The sequence below is a fragment of the Papio anubis genome, chromosome 1, assembly GCF_008728515.1.
Source record: "Papio anubis isolate 15944 chromosome 1, Panubis1.0, whole genome shotgun sequence".
NCBI classification, from domain to species: domain Eukaryota; kingdom Metazoa; phylum Chordata; class Mammalia; order Primates; family Cercopithecidae; genus Papio; species Papio anubis.
Genome location: NC_044976.1, coordinates 206918960 through 206942020, shown reverse-complemented (window position 1 = coordinate 206942020; position 23061 = coordinate 206918960). Strand labels below are relative to the sequence as shown.

Below are 23061 nucleotides of genomic sequence, written 5' to 3'. Positions count from 1 at the left end.
AATAGACATACAATGAATGTTAAAGGGACGAATAAATGATAGATGGATTTGCCTTGTTAGTCCATAAACTAGAGCCTTTGCACCATGCTTCTGGGAAATACATCCCAAAGAAATGATAACTTCTTTGGAAAAAAAACCCAGCATGCTGGGTAGCTAAGTATAAATTGCTCCAAAGAAAATCATACTTGAATACTTCAAAACCTCATTTAAAATGTTAACGAATTTATGAAATTAGCATAGTAACAGGCACATATCTTAGTCTAGAATAACAGACCAAGGTCAAGGATTAAAACTACTACACAAACAGGAGTTTCAGGGAAGGTCTTGGAAAAAAAGCAGGCTGCAAATCATACATTGATGAGAGAACACTTCCCGCGCCAGGAAAGGTGCGGCTGCTAACACAACAGCAGCAGACCCAGGGCTCAGTGTCTCCCCCAGAGGTACAGCAAGCCCAGTGTTGCCTCAACTGGCCTCAGACCCAGCAAAGGATAGCTTGAGTCAATTGTGGACAAGAAGCCTCCGCAGTACTGTGTTATCCTTTAGTTTAGTACTTGAAAACCCAAAGAGTGTCTTGAACATGGCAGGAATATGATGTATGGTATCAAGCAGAACTAAATTTAACTGGAAGAATCAATAATAATGAGACTTTATATTTTAGTCAGTTCTTAAAGAAGAAACACTCCTAAGACTTCACTGAAAACATAATCATTTAGGTGAACTTACTGAGTTTGCAGCGGAGATCATCTTAGAAGCCCACTGAAATATTTGCTATTACAATATGGGGTTTTGCTGCTTGTTTTACATTTTGTTGGATTTTTTTTTTAATGAGAACTTTTTTAAAAAATCGACCTGGCCTCTAATCATCTTTTCTTATTTTTGAAACTTCTGGGGAATGCTGCCTGTAATTCCTCTGGTAATTGATTACTTACACATTTGTAGCATCTCTCTTCCTACCGACTAATAGATGGTTCAGTCTTTTATGTAGCATTTATACATATCCTTCAATTTTAAGAATTGATGAGGCTGGTTGTGCCTGTCATCCGGCCTATAATCCCAGCACTTTGGGAGGCTGAGGTGGGCAGATCACCTGAGGTCAGGAGTTCGAGACCAGCCTGGCCACATGGTGAAACCCTGTCTCTACTAAAAATACAAAGTTAGCCAGGTGTGGTGGTGCATGCCTGTAAAACCAGCTACTTGGGAGGCCGAGGCAGGAGAATCGCTTGAACCCAGGAGGTGGAGGTTGCAGTGAGCCAAGATCACACCACTGCACTCCAGCCTGGGTAACAAGAGTGAAACTCTATCTCAAAAAAAAAAAAAATTGATGAATGTAGCACAAAACTAGGTACCCAAGGGTTTGCTGGGGTAACAAATGTCTAACTATCATTTAGTTAATCAAAGTATCCCATTTTCTGGTCATGCTTCAGCAAGCCTTACAGTGACCTGCAGTCACTTTCTAAATTCTGTCTGAGAAAACCGTGATTCCAGTCTTGGAGCTGCTACTCACTAGTTACGTGATGCCTGCCAAGGCATTTAGCAACTGCAAGAAGTCTCCGTTAGGTCATCACCAGTACAACTGAAATAATAGTACAACTCAGTTCACTGTGATGACAATTTGACCTAATAATCTGTATGTGAGAATGCAAGACACTGAATAAATATATAAATATTACTGAGTAGTGTGGAGTATCACACGATACTACTACGAACATTAAGTATTCTTTATTTAGAGCTCAACGCAATAAACTATGATGAGTAAATACATTAATTTCCCTATTCACTCAGGTATAAGAAAGTGTTACAGCCTTTGGGACACTTAGAATGATATCATACAAATGAAAGTATTACCATGGTTTTGACACAAACAAGTATATGATATACACTAGGATTATACAGGAAGTTGTTTGTTTTAAATCTAAATTTTATTAAGTTGTAAACTAAGATCTTTAGCAGAGTATCATTTAGAAGCATGTGCAGTCATGATTTCTCAGCCTTCATTCTACCTGTGAAACCAACTAGGAACGTTTGCCCACAGGTCTCCTGCTTTTACACACAATTGGTACTGAAAGAAAAGAAACATCAGTGAGGGAAAAGTAAATTGCCTTCTTTTCACTTTCAGTTTTCACTTTCAATTTCACTGAGATTTTTTAAGTGGCTTAAAAATCAATGCCTATTATCTGTGTATGTTAACCTTGATTTGAAAATATAACTTGCAGCCCAGAGACAGATAACTTTCCATTGTCTAGGCAGCTAGACCATCCTTCAGTGAACCTGCCAATAATGCCTGTCAGCCCCATTAACTACAATCATGTAGTAATGCAAAACTGCACAAAAACTAATGTGCTGGGGGGGAAACATCAATCTAATTGATTGATGTCACCCCAAAGCAGGAAAAGGGAGAAAAAGTTCTGTTTTCAGAAAGATGTGTTAACAGAATCCGAAAATAAATTTCAAAATTACGTACCGGTCCATACTGCCAGCCAAGCTCAATTTTATTCATAACCCAGAGTTCATGGATATTCTCTGCCAGTTTTTCTCTTATTCTTTCTAGATGAGGAGGCAACACAATCTAAAATTTACAAAAAGGAAAAAAAAAAAAGACACATCAGAAACAAATGCAATAAGATGCGGTGCCAATGGTCTTCGCTTCAAACTGAACTAAATAAAACTGCCTCATAAACCAGTAATCATAAAACAGAGTTTTAAGTCATCTACTTCATGACATTCTTTAAATAAATTTTGGGACTTTTTTTTGACAACTTAGGTTTCCAAATCAATTTATGAGCCACACACACACGCGCACACATACACACACACACACACACACACACACAAAGGAGTGTTGGTGGGGACAACCGAAAGATGTTTAATGGATATGGGGCCACTGTCAAGGAATGTATGACTTAAAACGAGAAATTGCCCCAAAGCTCTTACACCAACTGGGCCAGCAGTCATAAGCCAGGGTAAAGGCAATTCAGTGCTCACATGATAATCTGTCGGCTCTTTGAGCATGTAAATGTCTGACTGTAGTGATTGATGTCTTCCCCTACACTCTACTCTGTTACTGTTAGTGGTTTCTAAATATAAGCCTTACAGAAAAGAAACAAAATCTTTACATGTTCCCAATAAAAGGAAGAAACTGAATGTTCATAAAAAACACAAAGTAAGGGACTGGTTGTTTATGTCTTGATTAAGCACTTGTGTGTGACCCCACAGCTAGTCTCAAAACACACAGAGTGGGCAAATGACCAAAATGCCCAATGATGAGGTGTCATTTCCACGAGAAGCAGGTGATAATTGTTTCCTTTCCCTGATAGAGGTTATCTGGGTCTCAGGTAATCTTTAAGGTTCTACCATGACATCATCTAGTTGTCCATTTCTAGCCTCCCAAACCTTTTTTCCTATAAACTTAGGTTGCACTACAGATATCCTCCCACCTTTCAGCAAACGGGCAATGCAAACTGAATTTTGGCCGGGAACAATGTTTGCATGTTTATTTTAACAACATGATATAAAAACGGGGAAGAAGAAATACGATTCAAGGAGCTAAACATCTGACTGCTAAGCAACTGAAGCTTCTGAGGCAGGCGATTAATTCAACTTCAGACTTTAGAAACAACGTCTTTGATCTTTAAACACTAATAAGCAAACTTTGAATATCTAACCAACCTCACTGAAGCTACTTCACCATCAATATAAATCCATATCTAATTCATTGCCAACCTCAGAACACCGTTATATCTATGAAACAGAAAAAGAGGAAAACAGCTAACATCTGTTGGGCGCCTATTTGCCAGGTAATATGGTATCTATTAACTATGACAAACATACTCTTAGCATCCCAATAAACAAGGTGAGCAGCTCCTCTAAGCAGGGAGTAGGCCCTTGATGCCAGGCATTTTGACTCTAGAGCTCACGATCCTCATCTATACCCAAGATAAAAGTCAGTTCAATATCTTCCAAAGAAGTGTATCCAAGAAGGAAATTAGAAGAAATTAAAAACTCCATGTTTCCTATACAGGTTCCTCATCTTTCTCTATATTCTTCTTAGATTCTCACAGGAGTGTGAACCCCATTGTGAACTGCGCACTCCTTATGAGAATCTAACTAATGCCTGACGATGTGAGAGAGAACAGTTTCATTACAAAGCCATCCCCACCTTCAACCCCGGCCCACTGGCTGGTGCCAAATAGTCTTCCAGGAAATCGGTACCTAGTGCCAAAAAGGCCGGGGGCTTAAGAACTACACTCTAAAATCAGTATGTGTCACATCTGTATGATATTACTTCAAGTGCAGTATGTTACCCCAGATATTAAATCATCTTAACACTATTATACCTTAAAATTTCTGGTATGATTTTTGCCCACTAAGTTCCACCTGTTGCTATTATTGCCTATTTTTAAAAGTGTAATATGCACTTTATAAGCTAAGTAATATTAATTATTTTAATAAAACTTTAAAGACAACCTTGAACAGAGTTTTTAACACTTCAGGTTGTAATCTGTTTGTACATCAGGGAATCAGTTTATTGGGCTAGGAAAACTACTTAAAACATAGAATAGAGACCGGGCCCAGTGGCTCATACCTATAATCCCAGCACTTTAGGAGGCTGAAGTGGGTGAATCACCTGAGGTCAGGAGTTCAAGACCAGCCTGGCCAACGTGATGAAACCCTATCTCTACTAAAAATACAAAAATTAGCCAGGTGTGGTGGCAGGCATCTATAATCCCAGCTACCTGGGAGGCTGAGACAGGAGAATCACTTGAACCCAGGAGGCAGAGATTGCAGTGAGCCAAGATTGTGCCACTGTACTCCAGCCTGGACAACAGAGCAAGACTCCATCACAAAAACAACATAAAACAAACAAACAAAAAAAACATAGAATAAAAAATGAGTGAGCGGACATGGTAAAGGTAAGTGTTATTTTATGAGTCTCATTTCAGTCCTGCGTGTCAACTGTACAACTGTATCACTGTGAAGTCCATTCCCATGGGTTGCGGACCAAGTGTAAAGCCACTGCGTATCAGAATGACTGCATCACCAGCGATTGCCATTCGAGTGGATCTTGGTACCTGGCTGGTATCCACAGGGATCGGTGTGAAGGCAGCTTGTGTCAGGGAAACCGTGGGGCCCAGCAGGTCGCGTGTGTAAGTTCTTTCTTGCTTGTACTCTCGGCTGTGTTCCACTTTCAACTTTTCTTTTGGCAGAACAGCTTCATAACAAGGAGCGTACCCGGGTGGAGGAAGAAATTTGAATTCTCCATGTCGCCCCCCAAGCAGAAAGCGTACTCTAAAAAGGATGCATGTTAGAGTCCGTTTTATCTCTGGTGTACATTAAAGTTTTCTAATTAACAAAATCTCAGGGAAAAATTATTAGTACAGAAGTAATTTTATCAGAAGCCACATTTTCCTCTAAGTACCATCATAATGTGATCACCTTAGAATTCAAGGGCCTCTAATTGTAAAAGGTAAAACCTGAGGGCATCATATTCATCAGAAGAGAAAACTTTCAGCTAATTAATGGGTCAGTGAAGACATCAGCTGCTGGAGAAGTAACTAAAAGCACATGCACCACAATCTTACAGAAATGAAGTGCATATCCGTAATAACTGGTCACCTAATGCCCCAAAGTACCCACGTAATCAACAGATAAAGGAAAGACCTGATCAAAATATCTATATGCTTAAAATTACAGGACTTAACAAGGAATGAGGGGAAAACCAGTCACTTTTCAATTTCCTAATGAAATTCTCTAAAACAGAGGTGCGCAACTCCCAGGCCGCGACAGGTACCAGTCTGTGGTCTGTTAGGAACCAGGCTGCACAGAAGGAGGTGAGCTGTGTGGGCAAGAGAGCATTACCGCCTGAGCTCTGCCTCCTGTCAGATCAGCAGCGGCCTGAGATTTTCATAGGAGCGTGAACCCTATTGTGAACTGTGCCTGTGAGGGATCTAGGTTGCATGCTCCTTATGAGAATTGAACTCATGCCTGATGATCTGAGCTGGAACGGTTTCATCCTGAAACCATCCCCACCTTCAACCCCAGCCCTGGCCCGTGGAAAAACTGTCTTCGGCAAAAGCGGTGCCTAGGGCCAAAAAAGTTGGGGACTGCTGCTTTAAAGGAGATTCTGATGTCTCTTCAAATTGAAGGAAGCAGGTAACCTTATTGCTAATTGTTTATCAATTTCAACAACAAAAAAGAACTTACCAAAATCTTTTAGACATTCTGCTCATTTAAGCAAAACTATTTTAATCTGAGTTCCATTGAACAACACTTTTTGAAACAGTTAAATGATATCTGTTTCCTGGGGCTCTCGGATTTACAAAAAATGAATTTAAATGTTCCATTTTCCTTGTACTTTTTTTTTTGAGTCAAGGTCTCACTCTGTTGTTCAGGCAGGGGTGCAGTGATACAGTCACAGGTTACTACAGCCTCCAACTCCTGGGTTCAAGGGATCCTCCCAACTCAGCTTCCCAAGTAGCTAAGACTACAGGCACACAACACTAGGTGCTAATTAAAGAAACAAAATGAAAAACAAAACAAAACAAAACTTTTGCAGAGATAGGGTCTCACTGTGTTGACCAGACTGGTCACAAACTCCTGACCTCAAGCAATCCTTCCACCTCGGCCTCCCAAAGTGTTGGGATTACAGGTGCAAGCTACCGCACCTGGCCATAATTCTTTTTCTAATTTGTGTATCAGGTCCAGTCCAAAAAAATAAAAGCAAAGAAAAGTGAGGAAAAATAAAAATGCTAAAACATTCCAGAAGCTTATAGAAACATAATTTGTATAAATACATCAGAAAAAAGAGCTGGTACATGGATAGCTAATATTCATGATTACTCTATTCCTTCTTCAATATGCTGCTTTTGTAACTAGGAATTATTCCTGGAAGAATTATGACTAAAACAAAGGGTGTCCTTCTAAGTTTACAGGTGTGTGTGTGTATATAAAAATAAGTGACAGAGTAGTTACTTATTATAACAGACCATCATTTATTCAAGTTTTATTTGTAGAACTACAATGGATTATCACTTTGTTTCCCTCCAGTAATAGCAAAAAAGGAAAGAGTGTGAGGAAGCCATCTTGGCACCATTGACCATAAGCAGAGAACAAAGGAATAAAGAGAATAAAGGTGGAGAGGAACACTAAAGAAGGCCACCTGGGCCTCATCAACAAAAAGGATATTTAATTTCTATTGAAATAAGGAGGTGTGCAATGGGGTGAGGAACCATGGCTTAAAAAAGGAAAATCAATGAAAATATAAGAAAATAAGCAGTATTTTTCTAAACAGCCTTGCTCATTTCATCTAAATAAACTACAAAAAGAAAAAAACCTTGAAATAGTTCAGGACATGGGTTTGAGGGAGACTGCCCACATCTAAACACAGTGGGATCCGTAAACAAAGCACTCAGCCTTGCACGATGCCCCTCTTAGGTGAGCCCTACCTCCTCCTTCAAGGCACAGGCAAAAATGCGCTGAGGACAGGTGCCCAGGAGAGAGAAACAATGGTTAGAGAAGCAGGGCAACGGCAGTGCAGAGTCTTCTGTGGAGGTATGAGAAATGAGAAAGGAAAGAGACCAAAAAACATAGACATACTAACTTTATTCCCGCAGAGAAACTAACGACTGGAAAGAAGAGGCCATCGATGTTGAAATTCTCAAACATTCCTTGAACAGGTTGTCCATTAATCCGGAACGAGATGCTTGGGGCACTTAGATCTAAACAGCAACTGATGACATCATCAGTTCTTAACAGATGTTGGTTTGGTGAGCTTACAGTACGAGCAATACAACCTATTGGGGGAAGAAACATTAAGGAAGGTCATGTAGTTTTTATCTCAGAGAATCAGCTTCAGAGCCAAAGTCAAAAGATTTGAATAGGTAGTGACAAACCAATGCATAACACCAGAAGGAATAAATCTTGAATATAAACGCACGTTACATGTTAAACCCTTTGTCAAAAAAACGACTATTTCAGGAGTCAGGCTGCTACCTATGTTGTAAAATAGACCTTCTGATACACGGAAATTTCCGCATGTAGATGGATGACAATTGATCCAGAAATTATCTAAGAGCAGATTATATAATGATGTCCAAGGAACATCTCCAGGGACTTCAAATAGCTATCTTACCATCTACTGCTTGTGAGACCATAACCAAATTACTTAACCTCTCTTAATGTTGATGTCTTATCAACAGAACACCAAATACCATCACCTTGTTTAGTTATTTTGATGATTAATGTTTTACAAGTGACAGAGTCTCAGGCACAGCAGATACTTCATGTCCATCCCTTTGTCAAATGCTAAACTCCCTTCGTTCTATCAATTTAAAATAAAAATACATAAAGATAACGAAAGCAGAAAATATGATCATTCATTCCTGCAGCACATTGTTTATTGTGAGATAACTACAGGCCAATTGGTTTTTGTTTTACATTTATTTCACACAAGATCTTGGTTGGCTTCTTTTTTTTTTTTTTTTTTTTTTGAGACGGAGTCTGGCTCTGTCACCCAGGCTGGGGTGCTGTGGCCGGATCTCAGCTCACTGCAAGCTCCGCCTCCCGGGTTCACGCCATTCTCCTGCCTCAGCCTCCCGAGTAGCTGGGACTACAGGCGCCCGCCACCTCGCCCGGCTAGTTTTTTGTATTTTTTAGTAGAGACGGGGTTTCACCGTGTCAGCCAGGATGGTCTCGATCTCCTGACCTCGTGATCCGCCCGTCTCGGCCTCCCAAAGTGCTGGGATTACAGGCTTGAGCCACCGCGCCCGGCCGGTTGGCTTCTTAAGTAAAGCAGGATATAACTGGAGGCATGAAAATGATATTTGATAAATGTTGTTTCTTGCCCTGGCAAGACCAACCTATGGTCTAAGCCCATTCCTGATTCTAAGAACTCCTTTGCTAATCAGTCCCAAGAGCATCTGCTTCTCACTGCATGCTGGAAGAAAATTTTGAAGGCAAGGTCCACCCAAACACACATGCTCACAAACATAAACAAAACCTTCAATTTGAGCGAAGACAAAAACAGACTTTGTGATACGTGCTTTGTATTTTTAATAATTCTTTTTACTTCTAGCGTGCCAATATCTCTACCAAGGACATATTTGAAATGCCAGTAGTAAAGAATACCTATTTTTTTTTAATGTGGACACTTTTTATTTTACCAATATTCAAATCCACAGGCAAAAAATTCACTATCAAGTGTCTCTTCTAGAATTCCCTGAATATAATAAAGGTAGCTTTTTAAAACATCAAATAAAAGCAATGCAGAAAAAGGTCTAGTTTCTTGTTTGTACCAAGATCTGTAGCTAATAGCAATGTTGTTTACAAGATATCTATCATAATCAAATATATTGTTCACTTTGAGGGATATGATAGCTTGATAGATCCTGTATTAGAAACCTGTACCCATGTTTCCTGTACATTCCTCCACACTAATTCTATATTTAAATTCTCTCAAAGCACCAAGATTTTTTATACTTTTGGTCCTTTCAAACACCTGGGACCTGGATTCCCAAAATCCAGTTCTGCATTGACAGAGAGGAAATGTAGCAACACCGCAAAGGTTAAATTGAAGAGAAGAAATGAAGACATAAGTAAAAACTTTTGCTTATGAGCCCAATCCTTGTTCCAAGAAATACTGCCACTCTCCAATTACAAAATGTTAAGTGGCAGAGAATGCGCTCCATCCTAGATATTTGATACTTTAAATTGTACATCAACCATTAAGAAGAAAATAGGAGAATGACCCCAAAGAAGGTTATCTGTTACTATGAATTCGAGTTTCATAACTCACATTCCAACTAATTTAGATCTGTCTTTATTGATTATGAATCTAAAATCAGCAAAGCATTTAATAGACCCCCAGTGGCTTAAGAGAAAATACTTTTCAAGTACAGGCATGATATGATACATCTTTTCTTGCCATTTAAAAAAATGAATAAAATTTTAAGATGCTTTTCTCCTGAAACTCCAGTGCCTACCATCCTTTCTGGTACATGTCCACAGATTCACTAATTTTTTTGTTGTTGTTCTTATTATTCTATTTAACAGATACTTTGTAATAAAAGGCATAATGCATACAATTCAATTCCATAAGAACCAGGTACTTTTAATGTATTGAAAGAAAAAGCTTCAAATTGAATACAAAACAAAAATAGTAAAATATGTTATTATATAGAGAGACTAAATGAAAGCAACTTGGCACTGTCGATTAATGTTTTTTTAATCTAATCTCTGTGTAACGGGAAAACAAGTTAACATGTTTCATTTATTCATTTGAGTACGTATTTCCTGCAGAGCAATACTAGGAGCTAGAGAGAGAGAAAGTAATAGTATCTAAAAGATTATAGTTAAAACGTTTTATAACAAGGACATCAGCCCTATTTTGTGTTTAATAGGTCTTCTGAAGTGAGGGCGCTTTATCTCTGGTTGGTCAACAGGAAAATTTTCCTATGGGAACAAGGCACTGTGACTATGGTCTGGCTGGCACAGGTCGCCTTTGTATAAAGTAGTCTACGGTACTGTGAGGACTCCAACCACATTCCTCAGAGGTTAGATGAAATATGCAAAACACAGCTTCAACACCATGAATATATATACCTTTTACGTACTCACAAAAATTACAAATTGAGGCTGGGCACAGTGGCTCACACTTGTAATCCCAGCACTTTGGGAAGCGGAGGCAGGCAGATCACTTGAGACCAGGAGATCAAGATAAGCCTGGCCAACATGGTGAAACCCCTGACTCTGCTAAAAAAAATATAAAAATGAGCTGGGCATGGTGGTGCAAGCCTGTAGCCCCAGCTACTCAGGAGGCTGAGGCACGAGAATCACTTGAACCCAGGAGGCGGAGGCTGCAATGAGCCAAGATTGCACCACTGCACTCCAGCCTGGGCAACAGAGCAAGACTCTGTCTCGAAATAAATAAATAAATAAATAAATAAATAAATAAATAAATAAGCGCAAGCGCGCACACACACACACACACACACACACACACACACACAACAAAATACAGCTTCATCTCTTCTAGACAACTGAGCTATTGGCACTCAATGAAGACAGAATTCAGTAAGTATCATTGTTGGATACAACTGCATGGAATGCTTTTAGATATAAACTCATCACCATAAAGTCTTAGGCGTAGTTCAATTCATTTCTTACTTTTCATAAGTTTTAGGCCCATAAAGCACGCATAAATGCCTATCATTTGTACTCCACAAGAGGCAAAGTTCAGCTTTATAACTTAAGGTAGCTTTCCGTATCTTCCATATGCTAAATAATGTATAAACTATGGCAAGATCATACCAGGACTATATTCCAAATGCAGCTTTACCAATATAAGCATATGTCTGCAGAATCCAGAAGAATTTTAACATCTAAAAAATCTACATAATCAAGAGCTAAGCTTTTAAACGGAGCTAACCAAACTCTACTTCTTCATGAATCAGAGAAAAGAATATTATTTTTAAATATATAGTACTCATTTTTAATACATACTCAACCATCAAAACTAAGCGTTGGTAGCTGGTGAAATGACCTATTCCTTTATTTTTAAACCATTTTATACTTCCGAAACAGAGTGTCATTTGATTATAATCTGAGTCCTCATACCACACTTAACAAATTATTGATTTCCCACCATTACATTATCTAACAGAAGGCTGAACTTAGTCTATTTCTTCCCATTATTTTCCAAGGTTTGTTTTTTGTTCTTTCCCATTGGCAGCTGAAGTTTTAAACATACCAATTAAAGCAGAAAAGTCACAAGTTTCTTGCAGTTCATTCATGCTTTGGAATGCACTCTTTAAATACACAGTATTGTTCCTAAGCAATACACTCTTATTTAAATCTTTAAATACACAGCATTGTTCATAAGCTAGGCAGTCCCTTGGAAATCGTACTATAATTGTGTTTTCTTTTTCCCCTAGTGAAATACTGCTTTTTCCCCAACACTCTTACTCATCCTCTCAATGCTAAATTTCTGAATGATTAATATCCTATAGAAGTACCCAATGGAAGCAGCACCAATAGCTTTCAGAAATGCCCAGCAAAAGACCTCCTTCTGGAACATGGTGAAAGAAAATGGACAGCACATACCTGACCAGAGATGAAGGCCATCAAATCCATAGGAGAAGAGATCATCTCCAACACCATTTCCACCCCACTCTTCGCCCCCTCCAGGGTAGGGAGAATACCCTTCAGTGGAAGCCCAGCCCACTCGCAGGTGCGTTGCTTCAGCTGTCACAAAGGGCTCTGTGTGGTCCACCATCAATTCATAGTACCATTTCTTATACTGAGCAGAACCTTCACTGACGCCCAGAAAAATATTGGGTCTCATGCTTTAAAGAGACAGGAATCGCATGTAAGAAAAGTCCAGACAAACCTTCCATTGTTTGCATTTACATCTCATAATTTTACTTTTGTATTTCATTTAATTTTATTTTATTGAGACGGGGTCTTGCTCTGTTGCCTAGGCTGAAGTGCAGTGATGCAATCATAGTTTATTGCAGTCACCATCTCCCAGGCTCAAGTAATCCTCCCATCTCAGCCTCCTGAATAACTGGCACTAAAGGAGAGTGCCACCAAGCCCAATTAATTTTTTTATTTTTATTTTTAGTAGAGATAAGGTTTTGCTATGGTGCCCAGGATGGTATCAAACTCCTGAGCTCAAGTAATCCTCCTGCCTCGACCTCCCAAGTGCTGGAATAACAGGCATGAGCCACCGTGCCCAGCCACATCTCACTATTTTAAACATTAGTCATGCTTCTCTAAGATGCCACATATTAAATATATATTTCCTTAATTACTAACAAAATCATGAAAACTACCACCGAAGTAGTATACAGTGAAAGCCAGCTCCACTGTGAACATTCCACCAGCAGTTTCGCTTCCGAGATTTCTTGGCGGTGTCACCCAAGGAACTAACGTTATTTTGTCTTAATTCCTCTTCTGCACGTTGTGTATCATTAATCGTATTTAGGTCACAAACTGAGACACTCAGAGCAGACTTTTAGAATTAATGGAGTTATTAGGAATTCCAGACATGGAGAAATTTTCCTAAACTAAGCTTTGTGTCACATGGGGTACGGGGCTGAGGTAGGTCATGTTGTTTGTGAAGGAACCAAGGTAACTAATCAGCTTTGTTGTTCATTAAGCCTCACTGTGAACAGAAAAATTTTTCGTAACTTGTATTTAATTCCATTTTAGGAGAGGACATATACCCTATGGTAGCAGTAGGTAGAAATGAATGAAGGTCTCCGAACATACTACTCAAGAATGGCAGGTCTGTTATATAAAGAATCATGAAGGACATCTTAAGTCAGTACTGTAAAACAAACAAACAAAAACATAGAAGGTGTTTGGACTTTGCTTCCCAGCTCAGCAGAGGTAACATAATTTGATATGTAATTGACTTACTTTAAAAAGGAGCTCCTCAAAAGGAGCGAAGGAAAACCACCAGCTGTATCCGTTTCCCAACAATTTCCATTTTTCCAGCACAGTGTGGTTGGAAGTCTAGTTGGAAAACCATGGGTTTCTGAGTCAGAGAGAAAATTTGAGCATCCATTTGCTAGCTGTGTGACCTGGCACTAGTTATGAAACCTTGCTCATCCTCCATTTATCCTCCTGGAAAATGGGCTGGTAAACATCTCTAAGTTCAAGCATGTTGTGAGGATGGAATAATAGAATAAATGTAAAGAAGCTTCTGCCATAGAGTGAATATGCAATAAGTATATATATATATATATATAATCATATATTTTTTTAAAAAACACACACATTGGCCAGGTGCGGTGGCTCACACCTGTAATCCCAGCACTTTGGGAGGCTAAGGTGGGCGGATCACGAGGTCAGGAGTTCAAGACCACACTGGCCAACATGGTGAAACCCCGTCTCTACTAAAAATACAAAAATTAGCTGGGTGTGGTGGTGTGCACCTGTAATCCCAGCTACTGGGAGGCTGAGGCAGGAGAAAGGTTTGAACCCAGGAGGCAGAAGTTGCAGTGAGCCAAGGTCATGCCACTGCACTCCAGCCTTGGTGACAGAGCAAGACTCTATCTCAAAAAACAAAACACATCATAGAAATACACAACAAACCCCACATTTCTGTTTAAAACAGGATGATGTTATCAGTATCTCTGGGCTAGCTGCTAGATACAGTGTGTCAATGTTACTACTATCACACACAGCATTTTATGATTGTAAGCAGTTATTTCTTATTATTTATTTATGTGTTCATCCGGGGGATGTGATGGTTAATATTGAGTGTCAACTTGATTGGATTGAAGGATGCAGAGTATTGTTCCTGGGTGTGTCTGTGAGGGGGTTGCCAAAGGAGAGTAACATTTGAGTCAATGGACAGAGAGAGGCAGACCCACCCTCAATCTGGGTGGGCACCATCTAATCAGCTGCCAGCACAGCTAGAATAAAAGCAGGCAGAAGAACGTGGAGAGACTAGACTGGCTGAGTTTTCCATCCTTCCTCTTCCTCCCACGCTGGATGTTTCCTGCCCTTGAACATCAGACTCCCAAGTTCTTCTGCTTTTGGATTCCTGGACTTAGCAGTGGTTTGCCAGGGGCTCTCGGGCCTTCAACCGCAGGCTAAAGGCCGCACTTCTGGCCTCCCTACTTGTGAGGTTTGGGACTCAGACTGACTTCCTTGCTCCTTAGTTTGCAGACGGCCTATTGTGGGACTTCACCGTGTGATCGTGTGAATCAATGCTCCTTAATAAACTCCCTTTCATAGGTACAGCTATCCTATTCATCCTGTACCTCTAGAGAAGCCTGACTAATACAGGGGATAAGAAAGGCAGTGTGGCATGGTGGTTATAAGCTCAGTCTCTGGATTTAGATCTGAGTTCCACTTCCAGTTCCCGTTTTTTCGTCTATAAAATGTGAATCCCAGTGGTTCCTAGGAAAGCACAGACACAAACAGTATAGAATACACATAAAGCCCTTAGCACCACAGCTGGCACATGGTACTCAATGAACGTGAGGTGCCCTGGAAGGCAGATCTAACTGAAGATGTAGTTTTATTGGTTATTTGCATAATATATTACATTTTGGACATTCTATTTTTGATCGTACATAGCAGGTACCTCAAAATGATATTGAAGGGGCCGGGCGTGGTGACTCATGCCTGTAATCCCAGCACTTTGGGAGGCCGAGGCAGGCAGATCACGAGGTCAGGAGGTCGAGACCATCCTGGCTAACACGGTGAAACCCCGTCTCTATTAAAAATACAAAAAAATTAGCTGGGCTTGGTGGCGGGCACCTGTGGTCCCATCTACTCAGGAGGCTGAGGGAGGAGAATGGCGTGAACCTGGGAGGTGGAGCTTGCAGTGAGCTGAGATCGCACCGCTGCACTCCAGCCTGGGCGACAGTGAGACTCTGTCTCAAAAAAATAATTTTAAAAAAATGATATTGAAGGATAGTGTTTTAGTTACATTCTAAGAAGATGTAAAGCATAATTATATACAACCATATACCTATACAGTTGTCAGGATGGTCCTGAGTATGTCAATGATTATCTATCTACATAGGAATGTGAATAAAAGCTTTTATCCATGTGTCTGTGGCAAAGCCATATTTTGCTAGGTTCCTTTATTATTATCCCATCTGATTGTTAGAGAAAAAGACATATTATTCACTGCAAAAATACAGAAAATACTACTATATGGTCTAATTTTAAAAACAGACCATATAGTGTCAGCTACAGGACAAGAACATTAATTCTTTTATTATGTTGCCTGTCAGATGACACTGTCTGTCTGAATTTACCTGCTGACGTGGTTCACAAGACGTGTCTGCAATAACAGATCTCTTCCTGGTAAGAGATTGTCACAGATGAGGTGCTGGTTAGAACGGACTGCAACCCCATGGCAAACACAGAGTGAGCACAACACGTCCAGGACCTGAAAAGAGAAATTACTTTCAGTTGATCCTCCCTCCCTCCCTGCCTTTCCATCTTTTCTCCCCTCCCTCCCTCCCTCCCTCCCTTCCTTTCTGACAGCATCTCATTCTGTCACCCATGCTGAAGTGCAGTGACACGATCATAGCTCACTGCAGACTCGAACTCCCGGGCACAAGGAATCCTCCTGTCTCAGCCTCTATAGGTGCATGCCATCACGCCTGGCTAATTTTTCTTTTTTGTAAAGACAGGGTATTGCTATATTACCCAGGCTGGTCTCAAACTCCTGGCCTCAAGCGATCCTCCCATCTTGGCTTCCCCAATTACTGGGACGGCAGGCATGAGTCACTGTGTGCAGTCACTTTCAGCTGATTCTAATTCCCCCTTCAGAATCAAGCATCAGCAGCACTTTTTACAAAGCAAACACATTCCTCCAGTTACATTTGACTCAGTTATTTAAACATTACAGTAGTTTCCCACTAACTTTCCAACTTTTCTTCATATATAAATTGAGAACTGTTCATGTTCCCACTGATGCTATGAATAAACACTAAACAATATTACTTGATCATGATTAAGAGATGAAGGCCGGGCACGGTGGCTCATGCCTGTAATCCCAGCACTTTGGGAGGAAAGGCAGTTGGATTACCTGAGGTCAGGAGCTCAAGACCAGCCTGACCAATACGGTAAAACCCTGTCTCTACTTAAAATACGAAAATTAGCCGGGCATAGTGGCATGTACCTGTAGTCCCAGCTACTCCAGAGGCCGAGACAGGATAATTGCTTGAGCCCTGGAGGCGGAGGTTGCAGTGAGCTCAGATCACACCACTGCACTCCAGCCTGGGCGACAGAGCACGACTGCTCAAAAAATAATAATTAAGAGAAGAAAAACACTCATGAAAAATTTGACACACTTTTTAAAAGTTATTGTATTTAAAAAACATATCTAAAAGGATTTGAAAATTCATTCAGGGAAACAAAATATTTCATTTACCTTGTGATTTCTTCCATGCTTGTCTAAAAGTGAGATAATGGATTTAATATGTCCTTCTTTAATAATATTTAGAGCTTCTGGACTTTCTACTAAAACACAGTGTAAAACTTCCAGAATGCCTAAAGATAAAACAAAGAAAGAGGGAAAAAAAAAAAAAAACCGTGATTAATTGGTATACAATGACCAGTGTGCCTTCCTTTTTCTACATATGTGGATTCAGTACAACATGTAATTATCTGTGCTCAATGTGACTGTCACAAGGCACTGTGATAGGTGACAGGTGGTGTTTGGGAGAGGGGACTAATATCCAAAGATGATGACATCACAGTTGAGGGAGGAAAAGGCAAACAACTGAGACGTGGTGTTTAGCAGAAGCAGCAAGTAATCCTATCCGGGGGAGGTAGTAAACAAAGCAACATGCAGATGGGGCCTTAAAGAATACGTTCACGACCCTTTTCAGGCTTTCCAGGAAAGGAAGGGCAGTAGATGCATGAATAGTCTTGAATGTGGGGCATATCTGGTGTGCCTCATGTACAGAGTGAGTGGGGAGGGGACAGACTGGTTAGGGCCAGTTTAGGAAGCTTCTTGGCACTGAAAGTGTAATCCTGCAACAATGCATCCTAATCCATGAAGATCACGACATTCTCCCAGGTTTATAGTAGAAAAGATTTCTTAGTTTGTTAAAAGAAATATATAAAATAAGACAAAAACAAATAGAAATAACACAATGTATAAAACTGGATTAAAAATCGTGATTTTTTAGGTACTAGCCACCACAAAAGATAAAATAGTATATGCCTTTTCTTAAAGTTTAAGAAGGAAAGAAGAGAAAATAAATTTCATTATCAGAAATTTTAGGGTGAACTTGTAAAGCTACACGTGTACCTCTGTGTTCATGTTTTCAGAACAAGCTTGCCTTGTCAGCAATGAGAATGGATCCCATTCACAACAATTAGACCCAACATATAGAAAACATCACATCTAAGAGTTACATAGTTTTGGGAACAGCCCCAGAGGAACCCTGTAGAAAGGGTCATACATCTCAAATGGAGTTAATATTCTTAGAAAAGTAACACAAAGTTTTACATTTACAAAGGTATTATAGAATACAGAAGCAATTCTCTATGGCTGTCACAATCTATATCTGATCCAAGCCCCAATCCATTACAAAACAAGGAGAGTTACTGCTAATTTCTTCACTAATGACTTAGTTTGTTAAAATACAAATATATATTCAGCCAAAAGGATTTTGAGTTAAATCTTGGAGCTGTTCAAAATCAGCTGCTGTGTTCCAACAATGCGTAACAGTTAAAAATCAAAGACAACAGAAAATAATAATACAAGAGGCTGACGAGTTAAAGCAGATCTTTATATAAGTATACTAAAACCGAATACCTTTTTTTTTTTTTTTTGCTATTACTAAAAACGTAGGAATAAAATAAACTCATTCATTCTGTGCTAAAATAAAATCATGGAAATGGAAAAGCATTTTTAATAGACTAGTCATGCTATCCTGATGTTTTTGCTTGTTTTCTCTCCATTATTGATTGCTATAGAGCACATGGCTGCCTTTTTATAAAAAATAATTTCAACTTTTATTTTCGATTCAAGGGATACATGTGCAGGTTTGTTACATAGATATATCGCATGATGCTGAGGTTTGAGGTACAACTGATCCCATCAATGGGGTAGTGAGTATACCCCAACCAATAGGTAATTTTTCAACCCTTGTTCCCATCCCCTCACCCACCTCCGCTTAGTAGTGCCTAGTCTATTGTTGCTATCTTTATGTCCACGAGTACCCCTTGTTTAGCTCCCACTATAAGTGATGACACACTGTATCTGGTTTTCTGTTCCTGCATTAATTTGCTTAGGATAACGACCTCCAGTTGCATCCATGTTGCTGTAAAGGACATGATGTCGCTCTTATTATGTCTGCGTGGTATTCTATGGTGTATATGAACCACATTTTCTTTATCCAATCCGTAGTATTTCATGATGTGCATGTACCACATTATCTTTACGCAGTTCACTGTTAATGGGTACCTAGATTGATTCAATGTCTTTGCTACTGAGAATAGGGATGCCATGAACATTTAAGTGCATGTGTCTTTTTGGTAAAACAATTAATTTTCTTTCAGGTATATATCTAGTAATAGGCTTGCTGGGTCAAATAGTAGTTCTCTGTTAAGTTTTTTGAGAAATCTCCCAACTACTTTCCACAGTGGCTGAACTAATTTACATTCCCACCAACAATGTAAGCCTTTTCTCTGCAGCCCAACCAGCATCTTTTTTGGGGAGTCAGGGGCACTCTTTTTTTTTTTTTTCTTTTTGAGATGGAGTTTTGCTTTTGTTACCCAGGCTGGAATGTAATGGCGCGATCTCAGTTCACTGCAATCTCCACCTCCCGGGTTCAAGCAACTCTCCCGCGTCAGCCTCCTGGGTAGCTGGGATTACAGGCACCTACCACCATGCCCAGGTAATTTTTGTATTTTTAGTAGAGACGGGGTTTCACCATGTTGGCCAGGCTGGTCTCGAACTCCAGACCTCAGGTGATCTGCCCGCCTTCGCCTCCCAAAGTGCTGGGATTACAGGTGTGAGCCACCGTGCCCGGCCTGACTTTTTAACAATAGCCAAGAGTGAGTGATATGAGATGGTATCTCATTGTAGTTTTGATTTGCATTTCTCTTTGGTGATTGGAGATGTGGGTAGAAAACTTTTCATATGTTTGTTGGCTGCTTGTCTGTCTTCTTTGGAGAAGTGTCTGTTCAAGTCTTTTGACAATTTTGTAATGGGGTTATTTGGCTTTTGCTTGTTGGGTGATTTAAGTTCCTTATAGATTCTGGATATTAGACCCTTATCAGATGCACACTGCTTGTTTTTATAAATAAAATTTTATTGTGTATTCCATGCACATTTACATACTGTCTATAGCTGCTTTCACACTACAAAGGCAGGGTTGAGTTAACAGACCTCATGGTCCACGCACCTATAATATTAACTATCTGGCTGCTATGGTCTGAATGTTTTTCGTCCCCCTAGAATTGATATGTTGAAATCCTAACCCCCAAGGTGATGGTTGTCACTCGCGTCCTGTGAAAAGACCACCAGCAGGCTTTGTATGAGCAACAAGGCTGTTTGTTTCACCTGGCTGCAGGCGGGCTGAGTCCGAAAAGAGAGTCAGCAAAGGGTGGTGGGATTATCATTAGTTCTTATAGGTTTGGGATAGGCGTACAAAGTACATTCTTAAGGGCAGGGGAGAATATTACAAAGTACCTTCTTAAGGGTGGGGGAGAATATATGCATCAGTCAGGGTGGGACAGGAACAAATCACAATGGTAGAATGTCATCACTTAAGGCTATTTTCACTTCTTCTGTGGATCTTCAGTTGCTTCAAGCCATCTGGATGTACATGCAGGTCACAGGGGATATGATGGCTTAGCTTGGGCTCAAAGGCCTGACAATGGTATTAGGAGATGTTCCCCTTGGGGAGGTGATTAGGTCATGAAGGTAGAGCCCTTAAGAATGGTAATAGCGCCTTTATAAAGGAGGCCCCAGGGGAGCTTGCTGTCCCTTCCACCACATGAGGACGAACTTTCTATGAGAAAGGAGACCCTCAGGACAGTTTACCTGAAGGAGCCTTGATCTTGGACTTCCCAGAATCTAGAACTGTGAGAAATAAACCTCTGTTGTTTATAAATCACCCAGTTTATGACATTTTGTTACAACAGTCCTACTGGACTGAGACACTAGCCTTTTTCAGAAAAAGATTGCCAATCGTGGAATAGAATCTAACCATTAAGAAAAAAGACCAAGAAGTTACGACCAAGACCAATAAATTTTCTTGCTAAATAAACACTCATGAAGGTTCATAGAGTGAATAAACTGGATATATTAGAAAAGATATGACTAGATTTTGGAGGTAAATAGCGTATGTCACAAAGTGCAAAAATAGCTATATGAAAACAAATTCCCGATTTTTCTCCTATTTAGCCTAGTCTAACAGAAAGCTTTCAGAATTTGGTGTTTAACATTAAAACAGTTTCTTTATTTTTCAATTCTACCAGGTCAGATCCAACAAGTAAACAGTTGAAAAAAATTGACCACTTCTAATTCTATTAATTATGACAATAAAATGTCAAAGAAAGCACATTTTATTTTCAGTTTTATTGGAATAAACTGGAATATGCAGGCATATTAGATGGTCAATACCTTAAGAATAACCCTGGTTTATTGGAATAATTTTTTGAGACAGGATCTTGCTCAGTTGCCCAGGCTGGAGTGCACTGGCAGGATCATAGCTCACTGCACCCTCAAGCTCCTGGGCTTAAGCAATCCTCCCCCCTGAGCCTCCTGTAGCCTCCTGAGTAGCTGGGACTATAGGTGCCTGCCACCATGCTGAGTTTTTTTTTTTTTTTCCTGTAGAGAGGGGGGTGGTCTCATTATGTTGCCCAGACAGGTCTTGAACTCCTGGGCTCAAGCAATTCTACCACTGGCCTCCCAAAGGGCTGAGATTATAGTCGCAAGACACAGCACCCAGCCTGAAATAAATTTGATTTTTAATTTTATTGAAATAAACAGCAAATATGCTTAATAAAAAATTCTTAAAGGAAAACAAATGGGAAACACCAAAGAACCCATTTTTAAATAAAAAAAGGAATAGCTATACAATATTATGTGTATATTTAAATTATGCTGATATATGCTTTGAACACTTGGGTGAAAAATGATGCAGAGAAACAGTGCTTAATGAAGATTACAGTGTCAGTAGTTATAATCATTTGACCACTAAATACTAAATACATTCAATAAGACCAAGAAAGAGCTATAGTCATGAAGCTTATGGTTAGATTCTCAAATTTAAAAGCTTGGCAGATCACAACAATATTATGGAATGAAAGAATTGTAAATATGCTACAAATTACCTAAAAAAATTTCAACCAATTACAACAACTAATAAGGCAAAGCAATTGAATTTTATGTTTTAATAAGTTTATAGAAATGATTTGAGAGAACCTACTAATATCATAGAAATACATAATAATCAATGTGACTTTTTAAAAGTAGATCCAAAATAACATATACATGATAATTGCAACTATGTAAAATATATTCATTTGTATAAAATACATATTTCAAAAAAGACCAGAAGTTATTACCTAAAAAGGTTAGTCTTAGTTATTGCTGGATTTGTATACTTCTCTCCCAATATTTCATAAATTCTATGAAATGAGCATGCATAACTTTTATAGTAAGAAACATATTTTAAAAGAATCATAAAACAATAGGAAGTAATGTCTATTTACATTTTATTTCTGCCATTAAATCTCAATACTTATTCAATTCATGCAACTTAATGAGGCCTGACAACAAAAGGCCAGTAACATTAGCTGCCTCTCCTCTCTACAGTATATAACTAAAATTAACTTTTAATCTATGGAAAGAATTTTTTAACTCTTATACTTCATCCAAGTTATATAAACTTATTTTCATTCCATAAATTTGGAATAAGCATAAACAAAACCTGCCAGTTACCACACAGAGACAGTACTGAGGGTTTATATCAGAACTAAGTATTACACAGCAATAAACTAGGGTTGGTCTCAGGGTACTGGCCATTTAATATGCATGATTTGCCTTAGTAGTGAGGAGTAACAAGAACTTAGGTTGACTATTCCAGGTTGATTTCAAATATCATCTCCTAATTGTCTTCTGGACATTTCAGTGAGAATGTCTCTAAGTACCCCCAACTAACTTTTCCACGAGCTGAACATAACACCTTTCTTTGTACATATACATGTAAAATTGCTTCTCTCATCCATCGTCCATCTGTATATTCAAGCTACAAACCTGAAGTCATTTTTGAATCCTCTTTCACTTTCTCATTTTCCTAAATCTAATTGTTAAAACTCATTAATTCTGTGTCCAAATTTATCTCCTAAACTCATCCTCTCCTTTCACTGAATAGCCTCTCACTATATCCTCTCCTCCAGTTTTCCTCCCACCCCAACCCATCCTCCTAACTGTAGGCGGTTATGCTGAAACACATATTTAATCAATGTCACTCCTTTGCTTAAAATCTTTAATGGCTTACCAGACCTTCCAAGGTCAAAGTCCACTTCCCTTAGCATAGAATATCAGTCCCACTCTATCCTTAGCAT

The 23061-nt window shown here is 39.3% G+C and overlaps 1 protein-coding gene across 13 annotated transcripts in view; it reads right to left on the bottom strand.

The window, feature by feature from the left end:
* RYR2 (ryanodine receptor 2) overlaps positions 1–23061 on the bottom strand; it is a 785691-nt gene that overhangs the window by 324500 nt on the left and 438130 nt on the right. For all 13 annotated transcript variants that reach the window (XM_021934115.2, XM_021934128.2, XM_021934136.2 and 10 more), the window contains 6 exons: positions 16901–17019; positions 15777–15910; positions 12097–12338; positions 7598–7790; positions 5070–5286; positions 2462–2566 (listed from right to left, as the gene is read on the bottom strand). In XM_021934115.2, coding sequence (XP_021789807.1) covers positions 2462–2566; positions 5070–5286; positions 7598–7790; positions 12097–12338; positions 15777–15910; positions 16901–17019 — 1010 coding nt within the window. The remainder of the gene's footprint in view (positions 1–2461; positions 2567–5069; positions 5287–7597; positions 7791–12096; positions 12339–15776; positions 15911–16900; positions 17020–23061) is intronic.